The 15,305-nt window shown below is 36.9% G+C and overlaps 1 protein-coding gene across 1 annotated transcript in view; it reads left to right on the forward strand.

Moving 5' to 3' along the window:
- EXOC2 (exocyst complex component 2) overlaps positions 1-15,305 on the forward strand; it is a 102,964-nt gene that overhangs the window by 53,429 nt on the left and 34,230 nt on the right. Inside the window, exons 14-19 of the mRNA XM_063298824.1 lie at positions 562-630; positions 2,726-2,883; positions 8,117-8,238; positions 9,209-9,270; positions 10,415-10,495; positions 15,178-15,237. Of these exons, the coding sequence (XP_063154894.1) occupies positions 562-630; positions 2,726-2,883; positions 8,117-8,238; positions 9,209-9,270; positions 10,415-10,495; positions 15,178-15,237 (552 nt within the window). The remainder of the gene's footprint in view (positions 1-561; positions 631-2,725; positions 2,884-8,116; positions 8,239-9,208; positions 9,271-10,414; positions 10,496-15,177; positions 15,238-15,305) is intronic.

The raw sequence follows: 15,305 nt of genomic DNA on the forward strand, positions 1-15,305 counted from the left end.
CTCCCTTGATTCCCCTAATTAATGACCCTGAGGTCTAAGTTATATATCACAATCAGAAATTAACCAAAATAGAGAGTGTTTATATATTCAAGATGTATAGACAGGGTTTCTTTTGCTTAGCTAAACATTTCTAAATGGAAGAGGATATGCTTTGGTTCATTCTTAGTAGGCAGACTATATTTAGTGCTTTGGAAGGCCAAAAGGATGGTTGTGTACTAAAACAATATTTTTAACATACTTTGAGTTTATTGAGTATACTTAAATATGGTACAGTAAACTCATTTATAGTAGTATATAGTAGGAGAACTGTTTTGGTAGTAAAAAGGTTCACCCAAAAAATCAATTAAAATATTTTTATTTCTGCTAATGTTCTCTGTTAATTTATTAAAGCATGCTAGAGCATTAACCCAGCCTTAAAGAATCTTTTCTGCTTGCTGCAGTATTCTAAGAAGTAATTAGACTCTTCTGTATGTACTAAAATTGAATACATAGAATAATTCATGTATTCCTGATAAATACTAATGTGATAAGATTGGCATCTCTTTTTTTTCTTTCGTTAAGACTGCTGAAAAATCGGGCCAAATGGAAAGATCAAAGAAGAATGCCAGGCAGAGGCAAAATGATTTCAAGGTAAATGAGCAGGCATCCACTTAGATGGTTTTGGAAATCAGAAGTGATTTCAATTCTTTTAAAACCAGAAGTGCTTTCAATTTGACGATTCATGTTAATATTTTAACTGTGCATTTGAATGCAATGACCACGTGGGACTTATCCTCAGAGGATGAGGAAAAGCCTGGGGAGAATTGATGAGGCCAGGATCAGACCCAGTGGGACTAGTGAAAAAAACCTGCCCCTTGCTGGTTGGATACCTGCAGTCCAGATTTCAGTCAGGATCTCCCCAAACACCCTCTATATTCACCAAATGGTGACAGCAGGTAAAGAACTAGAAGGCTGAAAGGCACGGAAACATTGAGACTGTAGGGAAAGGCTGTTTGGAGTGACAGTCTACTCAGGAAACCCTGTTGTTTCCAGATACACAGGGAGTCTGAATTGTGCAAATGTAATCCATCTGCTTTATGGCATAGACTTGAAGCCTGCAATACCACTCTGGCTGATGGGACATAACCCAGTGCTGGATGTGTCTTCACCTAGAGTGTTCCTGTAACCAGCTGCTAGAACCCTTGTCTTGTTCCCTAGGCCTAATTTGTACCTTGACCTTGCTGGTTCCTGGAATCTTCCTATGTATGAATATTTTTTGTTACCTTTGCTGATATAAATCCTATCTCTGCTTCATTTCCTGGCTGGTGGTGGTTGTTTGATTAGAATGAAAGCTTAACAAGGCTGATCTCCCAGCCAAGAACAGTGACTCTTCTGTGGTAACAGAACATTTAATCAGATTGACTAATAAGGAAACTACCTTCCACACATTCAGTTATTCAGATTGCTGCTACCTTCACCTCAGCCCTGGTAGTGCCTTTAATGCTCTATGGATTATTTGAATGCTGGCCTGGCATCTGTTTTTTACCTTTAGTTTACTCCCCATCTAGCTGATGCAACTACCTAGGAGCAGGAATTAGCTTCAACCATGAGATGATACACATTTTTTTCTTGTCAGCAATATGTATAATAATACATTAGGAATGTATAGAACCATCTAAATCTGGTTCATTTCGGTTTGGCATGTTCTTAGCTTTAAGTTCCATTGGATTTCTACATCTTCCAGAAATTAAAGTATGCATGAAGTTTGCAGAAGTATTATATCTGGAAGGTAACTATAAATGCACCTGCAAAGGAAATGAAAATTAGGTTAGAGTGCTTAAAATGCAGTGGAAGCAAATGGCTGCTTTAGTGCATGTGGGAAAAAGTTTTTAAAAAGTAGAGGGGGGAGCAAGATAATCAGTTTCCCTAGTCTCTTTTTTATATTTTTACACTTTTACTTAATAGAATGATTAAAACGATTCAGAAGTCCTGAGTAAAACTCTTTATGTCTTCATAGAGTAAACAAGTAATCTGATCCCAGCTTGCATAGTGGACCTTTTCACTGGTAGCCCCACTCTTTGGAATGCTATCCCTCTGATATTATTTGTTTTAGGTGCTTATTGAAGTCCTGTTTCTTCCTTGTATGAATGTTGCATATGCTTTTTGTTTTTACTTTTCATCTTCCCATTTTTTTAATTTTATGTATAATTTTTTAAGTATATAAAATGGGATGAGGAAAGGGGTATGTAACTTTCCATTGTTTTAATAATGGTACTATATATGGCATTTAAAGGGTTTTTTTACACAGGAATATATTAAATAAAATAAAGAGATGGATAGGCACAGAACCAAACCAGTGTTATGTGCCCTTATTCTCAAAATCAAAATAACAAATATTGAAACTAATAAATGAACTGTTGAAGTGATTGCTTTGACAAACTGTACTGTTATGTACAACTAACTGTAGTTGTACAGTATAATGTGCTAACTTGTACATTGTTCTATAACTGAACAGCCAGTTCTTTCCACTGCATCATATTCTCATTTCCATTAATAGTTTTAGCCTAATTAATTACTTTGGTAACCTGATTGGTGTTTTGTATCTACTTTAATATAATCTGAGTAGTTTAAAATGTGGTTTAATGAACTGTTTTATCAAAGAGAATGTTCTTTTGTTTTATTACACAGCTGTTTATGTACAACTACCATTGCTCAAGATAATGTCTTTCCTTTTTCTGTGTCCTAGATGATGATTCAGCAAGTGATGCAATCACAGGTCAAATTGATACGTGGTGCTTTGCTTCCGTTCAGCCTTGAAGAAAATGAACTAAAAGAATATGGTGGCTGGGACATGAAACCTGAACTTTCTAGTCAGTGGTTACCCCATGTCATTCAAACTGTTAGGTTAGTTTTATGTTAAATCAATATCAGTTTTGGTTTCTTTTGGCAAATCCCATCTATTCTAAACCAATCTTGAATATATGAACCCAAATAATTTGGGAGTTTATGAAACTGCAGTGCTGATTAAGACAAAGTACGAACAGAAATAAGTTACAGAATCAGAATTGGGAAGGAACATCTAGGCTATTGTATCCAATCTTCTGCTCAGTGCAGGAATCAAAATTAAATCTTCTGACAAGCCTCTGTTTGAATGCATCCATTGAAGGTGATCTTGCCATCTCTCTTGGTAATTCATTTCACTATCAAACTGCTGTTACTATTAGAAAGCTTTCCTAATGCTTAATCAAAATGTTCTTTCTTTTAACTTTAAACCATTATTCATTTTATGCATTCTGAGATAACAGAGTTTAGGTCTTTATGTTCTTTGTGATCTCTCTTCAGATACCTGCTATTGTAGCCCATCCTCAGCCTTCTCTTTTTAGGGTTAAACATAACTGGTTCCATCAGTCTTCTCATGAGATTTAGTTTCATCCACTGATCCACTGATCATATGCATCTGTTTTGATTTCTCTAAATCTTTCGTGAATGTGATGCTGAGAATTGAACACAGTACTCCAAGTTGGATCTGGCCATTATACAATAAGTGGAACTATATTGTTCTGGCAGAGCAGGAGCAAGTTCTAATAGTGATCTAGTCATAAGGGTTGCACCAGGGCTACAGAAGATGTTCTAGGCTTTGTTAGATAAGCTGACAGTTGACTTCTCCAAGTACAGTGCAAGTGAGAGCAAGCGTGCTTTGTATGTACAGTCATTCCCAAAATTTTAACCCCCCTCATATTTGCTCATTATCACTCTGAAGAGTCACCACCCTTGGGAATACGTGTTCAGGAATATGCTGACAAGTTTGCAAATTTGGTAAGCATTACCTGTATCATTTCATCCAAGTCATTAATGGAGCATTTGAAAAGTACTGGGCTCAGGATTATTACCTCACATCAGTTTGATGGAGATCTGTTGATGACATCCCTTGACTATAAATTTCAAGCCATATGTGGGTCCATAATTAACTAATTTGCTAATCAGGATACGCTTTACCACAATTTTTTTTAGATTTTTTTATCCAGCCTCTATTATTTTTATAAATAACTCAAAGCGGCGAACATATGAAATACTCCTTCCTCCTCCTATTTTCCCCACAACAACCACCCTGTGAGGTGAGCTGGGCTGAGAGACAGTGACTGGCCCAAGGTCACCCAGCCGGCTTCCATGCCTAAGGCAGGACTAGAACTCACAGTCTCCCGGTTTCTAGCCTGGTACCTTGACCACTAGACCAAACTGGCATTCCCACAATCCATTTTAAGAAGTTGAAATAGAGACAAATCACAGCCGACTGCATTGTTTTCATGGGCTTATAGATTAATCACTTTATGATGTGCACTAGAATCTTCCCATGTTTTCCTATCACATTGTCTTATTTTGGTTTCCTGGGTTCTTCTTTTCTTTGTTTTGGAGGTAAATGCCAGTCATAGGCATCCATGTGAGGATGGGGGGGAGCAAGGAGGACACATGACAATATGAGTGTTGTAATGTCATGATACAAATTCTGCCCTCTTTGTACATGTGCTGTAGTTACACGTACCAAAGAAGTGGAGTTTGTGTCATTATGTCATAGTGCTCATTTTATCATTCTAATGAAACTGTCAAATTCTGCAGATGCCTTTTGTACCAGTCATCCAGTACAGTACGTATTCTGTGGGATTTCTGAAAAATAATGTATAGAAGAAAAGTCAGACCATCCACATGTTTCTTAAGTACTGTAGGATTCAATTTATATGTCCCTAAAGATAAAAGGCATTTCAGGTCAAATGGTATTCCCCAGCCATGTTTCTATCAAGTTCAGGCTGGAACCCTAGTCCTTCATTCAGCTCTTCACAATGATTATCCTCAGGAAATAAGCCATAATTGGAGCTGAGTAGCTCAACATTTTCAGGGTTATCTATTACCTGATTTCCATATTCACTTTGCAGCTGATGTGCTGTTTTTTTTTCCCTTCCTTCCTTTTATTTGAACATGAGCTTCCTATAATTCTTCACTAACCTAAGTTTTTCTGAAGTGTAGCTTTGAGTCTCCAAAGTTATAGGCTGTATGTAGTCCTTTTTCTTCCTCATTATATGTTATTTTCATATTTTCATTAACATTTTAATTCATTCTGTTGATTGCTTCTGCTTGCTTTCTTCTTCTAAAATTCCTTTTTCCATTAGCTTTTGCTGCCATGTAATCTTACTTAGTATTGATTTATTTTTGCTAAAATATGCTTTGTTGAGTCCAGACTACACATTTACTGTCGTCAGCTTTAAATTCCTGTACTGTCAAGTATTCCAGCATTTCTTCCCAATGTTCTCAATATTCCATGTGCTTGAGACAAGGAAGTACAAACAGAGTTTAAGAATTGCAACTTGCCAACATCTGCTCAAGACTAAATGGTGAAGATAGCTAACAAAAAAAAAATAGTGATAAAAATTACAGAAACTCGGGAACTATCAAAAGTACAGTCCATCCTCCTCTCAGCAGAAGTTGGCTTCCAGTGCTTTCCTGCAACTATGGCAGAAAGTAAAAGTTTGTGTACTCAAAACACTAGTGTTTTCACTAATAGATTTATCAAAACTAAATCGTAATACACACTCATAGGAGGAAAACCTATGAGTTTGAGAGTGAAATTACTGGCACTGTCTTAACCCAGTGACAAAATAATGATACCATACTAATCAAAAGGAAAATTTGTACCTTAGGGTTGAACTGTGGAGTCCTTGGTGCTCTCTGAGCCTTGTTATTTTCTTGCAGACGTTTCACTGCTAGGCAGCATCTTCAGTGCGAACCCACTGAAGATTCAGATTGCACTGAAGATGTTGCCTAGTCTGGCAATGAAACGTCTGCAAGAAAACAACAAGGCTCAGAGAGCACCAAGGACTCCACGTGATACCATTCTGTTTATCATAGAACATGGAGAGAGGTGTGTGATAAAGGAAGTGGCTATTTTCAGGCCTTTGTTGTTGTTTATTCGTTTAGTCGCTTCCGACTCTTTGTGACTTCATGGATCAGCCAACGCCAGAGCTTCCTGTCGGTCATCAACGCCCCCAGCTCCCCCAGGGACAAGTCCGTCACCTCTAGAATATCATCCATCCACCTTGCCCTTGGTCGGCCCCTCTTCCTTTTGCCTTCCACTCTCCCCAGCATCAGCATCTTCTCCAGGGTGTCCTGTCTTCTCATTATGTGGCCAAAGTACTTCAGTTTTGCCTTTAATATCATTCCCTCAAGTGAGCAATCTGGCTTTACTTCCTGGAGTATGGACTGGTTTGATCTTCTTGCAGTCCAAAGCACTCTCAGAATTTTCCTCCAACACCACAGTTCAAAAGCATCGATCTTCCTTCTCTCAGCCTTCCTTATGGTCCAGCTCTCGCAGCCATATGTTACTACGGGAACACCATTGCTTTAACTATGCAGACCTTTGTTGTCAGTGTGATGTCTCTGCTCTTAACTATTTTATCGAGATTTGTCATTGCTCTTCTCCCAAGGATTAAGCGTCTTCTGATTTCCCATCTGCAGTCAACATCTGCAGTAATCTTCGCACCTAGAAATATAAAGTCTTTCACTGCCTCTATGTTTTCTCCCTCTATTTGCCAGTTATCAATCAAGCTGGTTGCCATCATCTTGGTTTTTTTGAGGTTTTGCACTTTCCTCTTTCACCTTCATCATAAGGCTCCTCAGTTCCTCTTCGCTTTCAGCCATCAAGTGGTATCATCTGCATATCTGAGATTGTTAATGTTTCTTCCAGCGATTTTAACCCCAGCCTTGGATTCCTCAAGCCCAGCACATCGCATGATGTGTTCTGCGTACAAGTTGAATAGGTAGGGTGAGAGTATACAACCCTGCCGTACTCCTTTCCCAATCTTAAACCAGTCCGTTCCGTGGTCTGTTCTTACCGTTGCTAGTTGGTTGTTATACAGATTCCTCAGGAGGCAGACAAGATGACTCAGTATCCCCATACCACTAAGAACTTGCCACAATTTGTTATGGTCCACCCAGTCAAAGGCTTTAGAATAGTCAATAAAACAGAAATAGATGTTGTTCTGAAACTCCCTGGCTTTTTCCATTATCCAGCAGATATTGGCAATTTGGTCCCTAGTTCCTCTGTCTTTTCTAAACCCAGCTTGTACATCTGGCAATTCTCACTCCATGAATTGCTGAAGTCTACCTTGCAGGATCTTGAGCATTACCTTACTGGCATGTGAAATGAGTGCCACTGTTCGATAGTCTGAACATTCTTTAGTGTTTCCCTTTTTTGGTATGGGGATATAAGTTGATTTTTTCCAGTCTGATGGCCATTCTTGTGTTTTCCAAATTTGCTGGCATATAGCATGCATTACCTTGACAGCATCATCTTGCAAGATTTTGAACAGTTCAGCTGGGATGCCGTCATCTCCTGCTGCCTTGTTATTAGCAATGCTTCTTAAGGCCCATTCAACCTCACTCTTCAGGATGTCTGGCTCTAGCTCACTGACCACACCGTCAAAGCTATCCCTGATATTGCTATCCTTCCTATACAGATCTACTGTATATTCTTGCCACCTTTTCTTGATCTCTTCTTCTTCTGTTAGGTCCTTGCCATCTTTGTTTTTGATCATACCCATTTTGGCTTGGAATTTACCTCCAATGTTTCTAATTTTCTGGAAGAGGCCTCTTGTCCTTCCTATTCTATTGTCTTCTTCCACTTCCACGCATTGCTTGTTTAAAAATAATTCCTTGTCTCTTCTGGCTAACCTCTGGAATTTTGCATTTAATTGGGCATATCTCCCCCTATCACTGTTGCCTTTTGCTTTCCTTCTTTCTTGGGCTACTTCTAGTGTCTCAGCAGACAGCCATTTTGCCTTCTTGGTTTTCTCTTTCTAGATTTCACTTAATGCCGCTGCTGTGCTTTTACTTTTATTTGTATCCTGTTTTTTGAGTTACAAGTCCTTCTAGGATAGCTTACAGTTGCAATTTGTTATGAATATCGATATTAAATACAATTGGGACTTTTCTCAGGCATACGGCTCTGCAGTTGGTGGAAGAAATGGCCCAAATGGAAGAAGTAGTAAGATGCTTTTTCCTACACCCCCCCTTTGAAGATTCTTTGACATCTTAACCCCTTAAACAGTAGGCTAATTATAACTTCACTTTCTTTTCTTTGGCTTTCCAGGCTTAGTTACGAATCTCTTACTGCACTTGAAATACCAAATGATATGCTTCAGATCATCCAGGATCTTATTTTTGACCTGAGAGTCCGTTGCATAATGATTACGTTACAACATACAGCTGAAGGTTGTAATTTAGGTTTTTGAAAATTTCCTTTTTGTTATATATCAGTGATGATCTCCTACTGATTTTATTTTATTCTCATCTGTCATTTTATTTGCATATAGAAGTAATCCTCACTTACTGACCACAATTAAGACTGGCAACTGTCGCTAAGCGATGTCATAAAGTGAAGCATCACATGACCATGCCCAACTTACAACATCAGTTCCAGCTGCAGTTGTTAAGTGAATTACTGTGGTTGTTAAGCGTAATGTCACATGGCCACGACCTGCAACTTCCTGCCGACTTCCCTATTGACTTTGCTTGTCAGAAGCCGGCTGTGAAGGTCACAAATGGTGATCACGTGACCACAGGACACTGCAGCTGTTGTAAATGCATGCCAGTTGCTAAGCACCTGAATTGTGATCACGTGACCACAGGGACACTGTGATGACTGCAAGTTCGAGGACCAGTCTTAAATCTCATTCAGCACCATCATAACTTTGAACAGTCGCTGAATGAGCAATTAGTAAGTGAGGACTACCTGTACCTCTGAATTTACGTTATTGATACTTTTGTTCTATAGTTTTTAATTAAAGAGTATATAGAATATGGAAATTAAAACTAAATTTCATTTCGATAATTGTTTTGCATCTTAAAAGCATTTTCAGTATTCTAGGTACAATGAAGAGCATACATCATAATCATCATTATTATTATTTTATTTTTATCCCACCTTTTTTATATATAATTCAAGGCAGCGAACATACCTAAGGTATTCTATTTACAACAGTTACAATCTTTCTAATACAGGTTGGGTTATACCCAACTTGTTTCTTACTTTGCTTGCCAGTAAGCTTAACGCATAAAAGCTGTTGCAGTTATTTTTTAATATACCATTGACAATGTTCATAAATGACCATTCATTGCAGTTGGTAGTGTAGGTATATGCTATGCTGAAGATAACAGTTTTGAAATCATTGCTCTTTTGCAGATGTGAAAAAATTAGCTGAGAAGGAAGATTGGATTGTTGATAATGAAAGTTTAACCAGTTTGGTGGGTAAATTGCCATTTTTTTTTCAAGTGTTTCTATTGTATGGCACAATGTTAGATTTGGACTGGTAAAGACTAGAGACTGAATATGAAAAAGATCAAGTGCAGTCTATTTGAGAAGACCAATGTAATAGCAACACTAGAAGCCATAGCCTCATCGTATTTAGGAGGAATCACATCTGAAGGAACTGGTGTAATGGTTGCCTATTCTAAAACACTGTCAGACTCATGAACAGGAATTCAGAGATATCTGATTTATTAAAGAATAGTATGCAGGATCACAGAGAAAGCTGAGAATGATGAAAGCGTGCCAAATTCAAACTAAAAACCCTCGGTGCAAATGAAATCCCTCCCCCCCGTAGAATCTTCTCCAGTTCACAATCCCAGGTGCTCCTAACGGTTTCTGATGGTCTGCGGGAAAAGTCCTTGAACAGAGAACATAACCCAAACACATTCCATTGTAATGATTTCACATACAGAGCTTGGTACAAGGTTTCACAGCAGCTCCCTCCCAAACAGAAACGCGCATCAGCACCATGGCATGTGAAACGTTACGATGTATAAATTACATTGAATCAGTGAACATGACAACTGGGGGACCTCACAGGTTGAGGAAGGTTGAGCTAGAATATCATACCGAGACTGAGATAATCTGGAGTCAAATCCCCATTCACCTTTGCAAGCTATTCCTTCTCATTAGTTCAGTCATAATTTTTAACCTAACTCACAGAATTGTTGAAGGGAATAGAAAAGCGTTTATTGTCACTGAACTTGTAGAATATATTTTATTATGGGATTGCAACTGACAGGCAGTTTCTATGAAAGGTGATTTATGAAAGTTGTCCTTAATGTTATCTCCTTTAAATACGTTGGCTCTGCTGGGTGAAGAATTCTGAAAAATAAAGGGCACCATGTTGGAAAAAGCTTGTTATATACTTCACTGATCTCAGTGACATTGTATTATTAGATTTACACACAGCTCCAGATATACCATTATGTACCTGAACACCCTAATTAGTAGTAGACAAACTGAGTTCTTCACTGTTAAGTGGAGAAATGCTTGAAAGTATCAATAACTAATAAAAAAAGTCTAATACAGTTGTGATTTTATAAGTTATGTCTTACTTTTTCTTCTTTTTCCTTTTAGCCATCTCAGTTTGAACAATGTGTTATATATTCTATCCAGTCACTTAAAGGAGTTCTGGACTGTAAACCTGGGGAGACTAGTGTAAGTAATGATTAATACATCTTTTTTGTTCTATTTAATAATATAATGGACATAGAAATCATTCAGATCTCTTGTGCCATTAAAATAATAAATTACTTTCCTATCAATTTTCAGATAAATAGAAACAATTATAAATGTACACCCACTCCTTTTTTTACAGTAAATTTTATTAGGTTTCAAGAGAAGAATAAATCTACAAAAAACAAAAAATTACAAAGAAAGGAAAAAAACTAAAAAAAGTGCAGAAACAAGAGAATTTTTTTTCAAACTTACAAAAAGATGTGGCTTCCAACTTTAAACAGCAAGGATATACAAAAATTTCCATAATCTATCTCTTACTCTATATAACAATCACTAAGTACAGTTACTCCTTACTCCTCCCTCTTATACAAAATAAAAAAAAGTTCATATAAAGCTCCTAAACATCTTTCTCCCCTCCAAAAGATAAAACATACTTAATTATTCCCTTCCTACCACTATTCTATACATTTCTGTCTATAAGAATCAAATTAAAAAGCACATTAAGTTGTCTGCTATTATACTTAATAGTACAACAATTTTAATAATCCCAACCTTAATAAACCCAAAAAAACAAAGACAATTCCAAACAGTAATTCCATATCTCAATCAAATCCCTAAAACAAACCAGATGAATATTCTTCAACCCTTATCCCACTTCAAAATAAACCAGAGCATTTACATATCCCCACAGTGTGCACAGAGCTTTCCTCTTGAAAGAATCAAACAGCCCAACTTCCCCCCTCAAAGATTCCAGGTTCTTTTCATGGCATTCCACCAGGAAATCGATATAACTTATGGCTTGTAGATCACTCTCTCCTTTAGATTTCTCCAACTCCATTATCCAATCTTTATCCAGCATCTCGATAAAAATCCCAACCTCAGTCTTAAAAAAAGAACACCTTTCTATCGCTCTTAAATTCCTCAATTTCATCCACCACATCCCCAGCCTGATGGCACATTTTAGATCTCATATTTTCCATAATGTCTTGAATATCTTGCGTAAAAGTTTGATAGAAGTCAGAAGAATCTGTTTAAAATCTTGGTGAAGTTCAGAAAATATCTGTTTGAAATCCTCCATGTCTCACACGGTAGATTATAGCACCCCCAGGAGCTTAACCAGCGAAAGTCAAAGATATGGAAGAGTTCCAAAGTGTGTTTACATAAAATGAGAGTGAAATAGCAGACAATTCTCAAGGGAAAGTGAAAACGGAAAGCTGAAGGCTCAAATCAGCCAATTCAACGTGTAGGAAAATGCTAATATCTTCAAATTTAATACAAAAATAACAACAGGAAGACAATTTTTACTTTCAATCTTTGGAATTTCCTTTGGAAGGAAAACAGAATCCAAAACTTAACAGCATTTTTTTTTAAAGTAATCCCAAAAATAACCTTAAGCATCAAGAGAACCAGCTTCTCCTCACTGTAGAAAGCCTCTCTTGGGGTACATATACTTAAAAAAAAAAAAATGGGGTGGCCAATCTTAGTGTCCCTTTAAGGCTACCACACAGCTTGGAAAGTCATGATGTCCCTGCCTCCCAGCTGGCTCTTACCAGTAGAAAGCAAAATGCTGTTTGCAATCTTCTGACTGCAAGCAGCCATCTAAAGGACAGATAGAATGATTCCAGGTATTCTCCTTGATCTGGAGAACGTTTCTGGGCCTCAGGAAAACCTGCCTGAGCCCAAAAAAACTTACCGTGTTGTCAGCTCCACCCACTGAACCAGCGGGCACAGCTGTTCAGTCTGCCATTCCCACTGGAAGCCTGCTGTACACCCACTCCTTGTTTAGCAACTGCCTAGGTTAGCAACCATTCACAAATACAGTAGCAATAAAAAATTCATTTTCCGACCAACACACGCATTTGCAACTAAATTTTGTGCACCTGACAACACACACCACAGTGAGTAAAGCTGGCAGAGATGTGTGAGAGTAATTTATCAAATGGGACAGCAGCAACCAGAGATCTTTTCTGTGTCTCTCACTCTCTGTCATGTGTTCACTTAGCAACCATTTCACTTAATAACCTGGTCTTTGGAATGGAACTTGGTCACTAAATGAGGAGTGGGTATAATTATTCACAACATGAGAGAGATAGGTACAATATTAATTACAATAAAAAGGTTAGGTTTCATATATACTATATACATACTATATAGTTTTATATACTCTCTATATATTACTATATTTCCTACAGTATGTGCAAAAATAATTTTTGAATTTTTAATTAAAAAATCATAATGATAAAATAATTGTTTGAGTTCAGATTCTGAATGACTGATAATAGTTCTTTTATTTACTAATGATCGCAAAATCTTGAAAAATTATCTTCCTTAATGTGCCTGTAGAAAATGTAATGTTTTATAGTAAAGATAAATTATTTCCATAATATGATTAGCATTAGTATCAGATATCGTATGAGAGAAAAGTAATCAACTTTGTTTGTTAAAATGTATGTTATGCTAATTAAAGCATGAACATGTTCAAAGTTGCAGAAAATTCTCTTAAAAAATTCCAGGGGAGGCCTTTTTTCTATTATATGAATAATCTAAATAGAATTTGCAGATTATTTATTTGTTCGTTTGTTTTCTATCCCGCCTTTATTATTTCTATAAATAACTCAAGGCGGGGATCATACCTAATCTTCCTCCTATTTTCCCCACAACAACAGCCCTGTGAGGTGAGTTGGGCTGAGAGGGAGTGACTGGCCCAAGGTCACCCAGCCGGCTTTCATGCCGAAGGTGGGACTAGAACTCACAGACTCCTGTTTTCTAGCCCAGTACCTTAACCACTAGACCAGACTGGCTCTTTTTTTTTTTAAATTATCCCCTATTTATTATTTTTTATAAGTAACTCAATGCAGTGAACATATCTAATCCTCCTTCCTCCTCCTATTTTCCCCATAACAACAACCCGGTGAGGTGAGTTTCAATGCTGAATTGAAAATTCCAATGAAAGCTTTCCTTTTAAGAGGCCCCATCAAATTCACAAGGTTACATCATTTCCGTTGTTTTAAATTTTTATTTTAAATTATTTATTAAATTTTGTTTAACTTGCCTGGTCCCTCAACCTGACCTCTATAGGCTCCAGTGTATTCACAGACGCCATTCTTACTATTCCAGAGATGTCATGTAGCATCTGATGTGATACTGCAGATTTTGTAGAGTATTTTAAAAAATATTTATTAAATGTTTATTAAATAATAAAAGCAATCTAGCATTCTTCAAAAATAAGTACCAGACTCAAGCATAATCTTTATTTTTAATAATACCCCTGACCCCATGTAGAAGAAGTAGTTTCACCTTAGTGCTCTGTTTAGAATTGCTTGCTTGCCTACTAAGAAAAAAGACAAAGTAGACTAGAGGTGGTAATGTTTAGTGTTTAGCATCATCAGTTTGCCTTCTGATGAATGATTACTTTGTGACTGATCATTCAAACTATGGCAGCATTTTTGTATAAAGGTCCATAATATACTCTGAAAATTCCAAATTGAGGATTTTTGCTTTATTGTATGATTCATTCCTGTTTGAAAACATAAATATTTATACATTATTTCAAGATCACACTGTGAACCCCTCTGTATATTTAATTTGAACTCTCAGTTGTCATTTGCATAGTTATTACAGGTGATAGAAATTCCTCTTCTTTCAGTTATAGGTCTTTGCTCTTAAATCATCAAATTCATTAATAGCTATATCATGCAAAACACTAGCTATTTACATAGTAAAATAACCAAATATTAAGACAGAACTGTATAGGGCAAAACTCAGTAGATCACAAAAATATTCAAGCTTTCAAATAATCTCAGAAACCCAGTAGAATGCAATTTGTATGATTTATGCCACAATACTAATTCTTTTTGTGTGCATGGCATGTATGCGTATATTTAGAGGGAAGGATATACCAACACCCAAACAATAGAAATTGTCCATGACTGAATAAGAAACGTAAAGGATTTCATGAAATCATGGAGTTAGGTTGATTGGACTTGCTAGATCAGTATAGCATAGTCTATATTGTTAACAGTGTCAAATGCAGAAAGCAAAAATTGAAGGTACATTGTTGCAAGAGAAACTTGGTGCAGTCGACTCATATCTTGCTAAAGAATTAAACATTTAGTAAACATTTACCCTTTTTACAAATCAGTACTATTAAGCTGATAACCTGTTCTTCAAAAATCAATCTTTGATTCCAAGAGTGTTTCAAAATGAGACATCAGTAAAAAATGCTAGGTAACTTTGATGCAGAAAATAGATCAAGCCACAGTAGTAATTACAGTATACTGTCAAAGCACTTAAATCTGTATGTTCTCCTTTAGTACAACATGAAGAGAAAACCAGCTTTTGGCATCTTTAGTTGGTTTATTTGGAAGAGGATTTACATACATATGTTCATTGACTATATGCAAATCTGTGCAGTTGGCATCCAATAATCAATGCTTTGTAAAGCATTCACAAGATCAGAATCCTTCTGGGTCTGTGTAGCAGAATATTTGGAAGATGTCACGAGGAATTAAATCTAGCTCCTGGGTGTTGCTTCTTTAGTCCCTATTAATGCATTGGGTCGCTGCAAGTTGTCAGTTAAGAGCAAGACAAATGCATGGGAACTGCTTAGCTTTTTCGTGTGAAGCCCTTTCACTCAGTTGTTGCAATGACTGTTTCTTTAGGTTTTTCAGCAAACAAAAATACAGGACGATGTGTGCCATCTGAGCATTAATATCATGCAGGTAATACGTGACTTAATGGAGTGGTCTAAATTAATATGGTTTGTTCAATTTGATTGAGAAATCATTGT

Source organism: Candoia aspera, chromosome 3 (genome assembly GCF_035149785.1).
Source record: "Candoia aspera isolate rCanAsp1 chromosome 3, rCanAsp1.hap2, whole genome shotgun sequence".
Lineage (NCBI taxonomy): Eukaryota > Metazoa > Chordata > Lepidosauria > Squamata > Boidae > Candoia > Candoia aspera.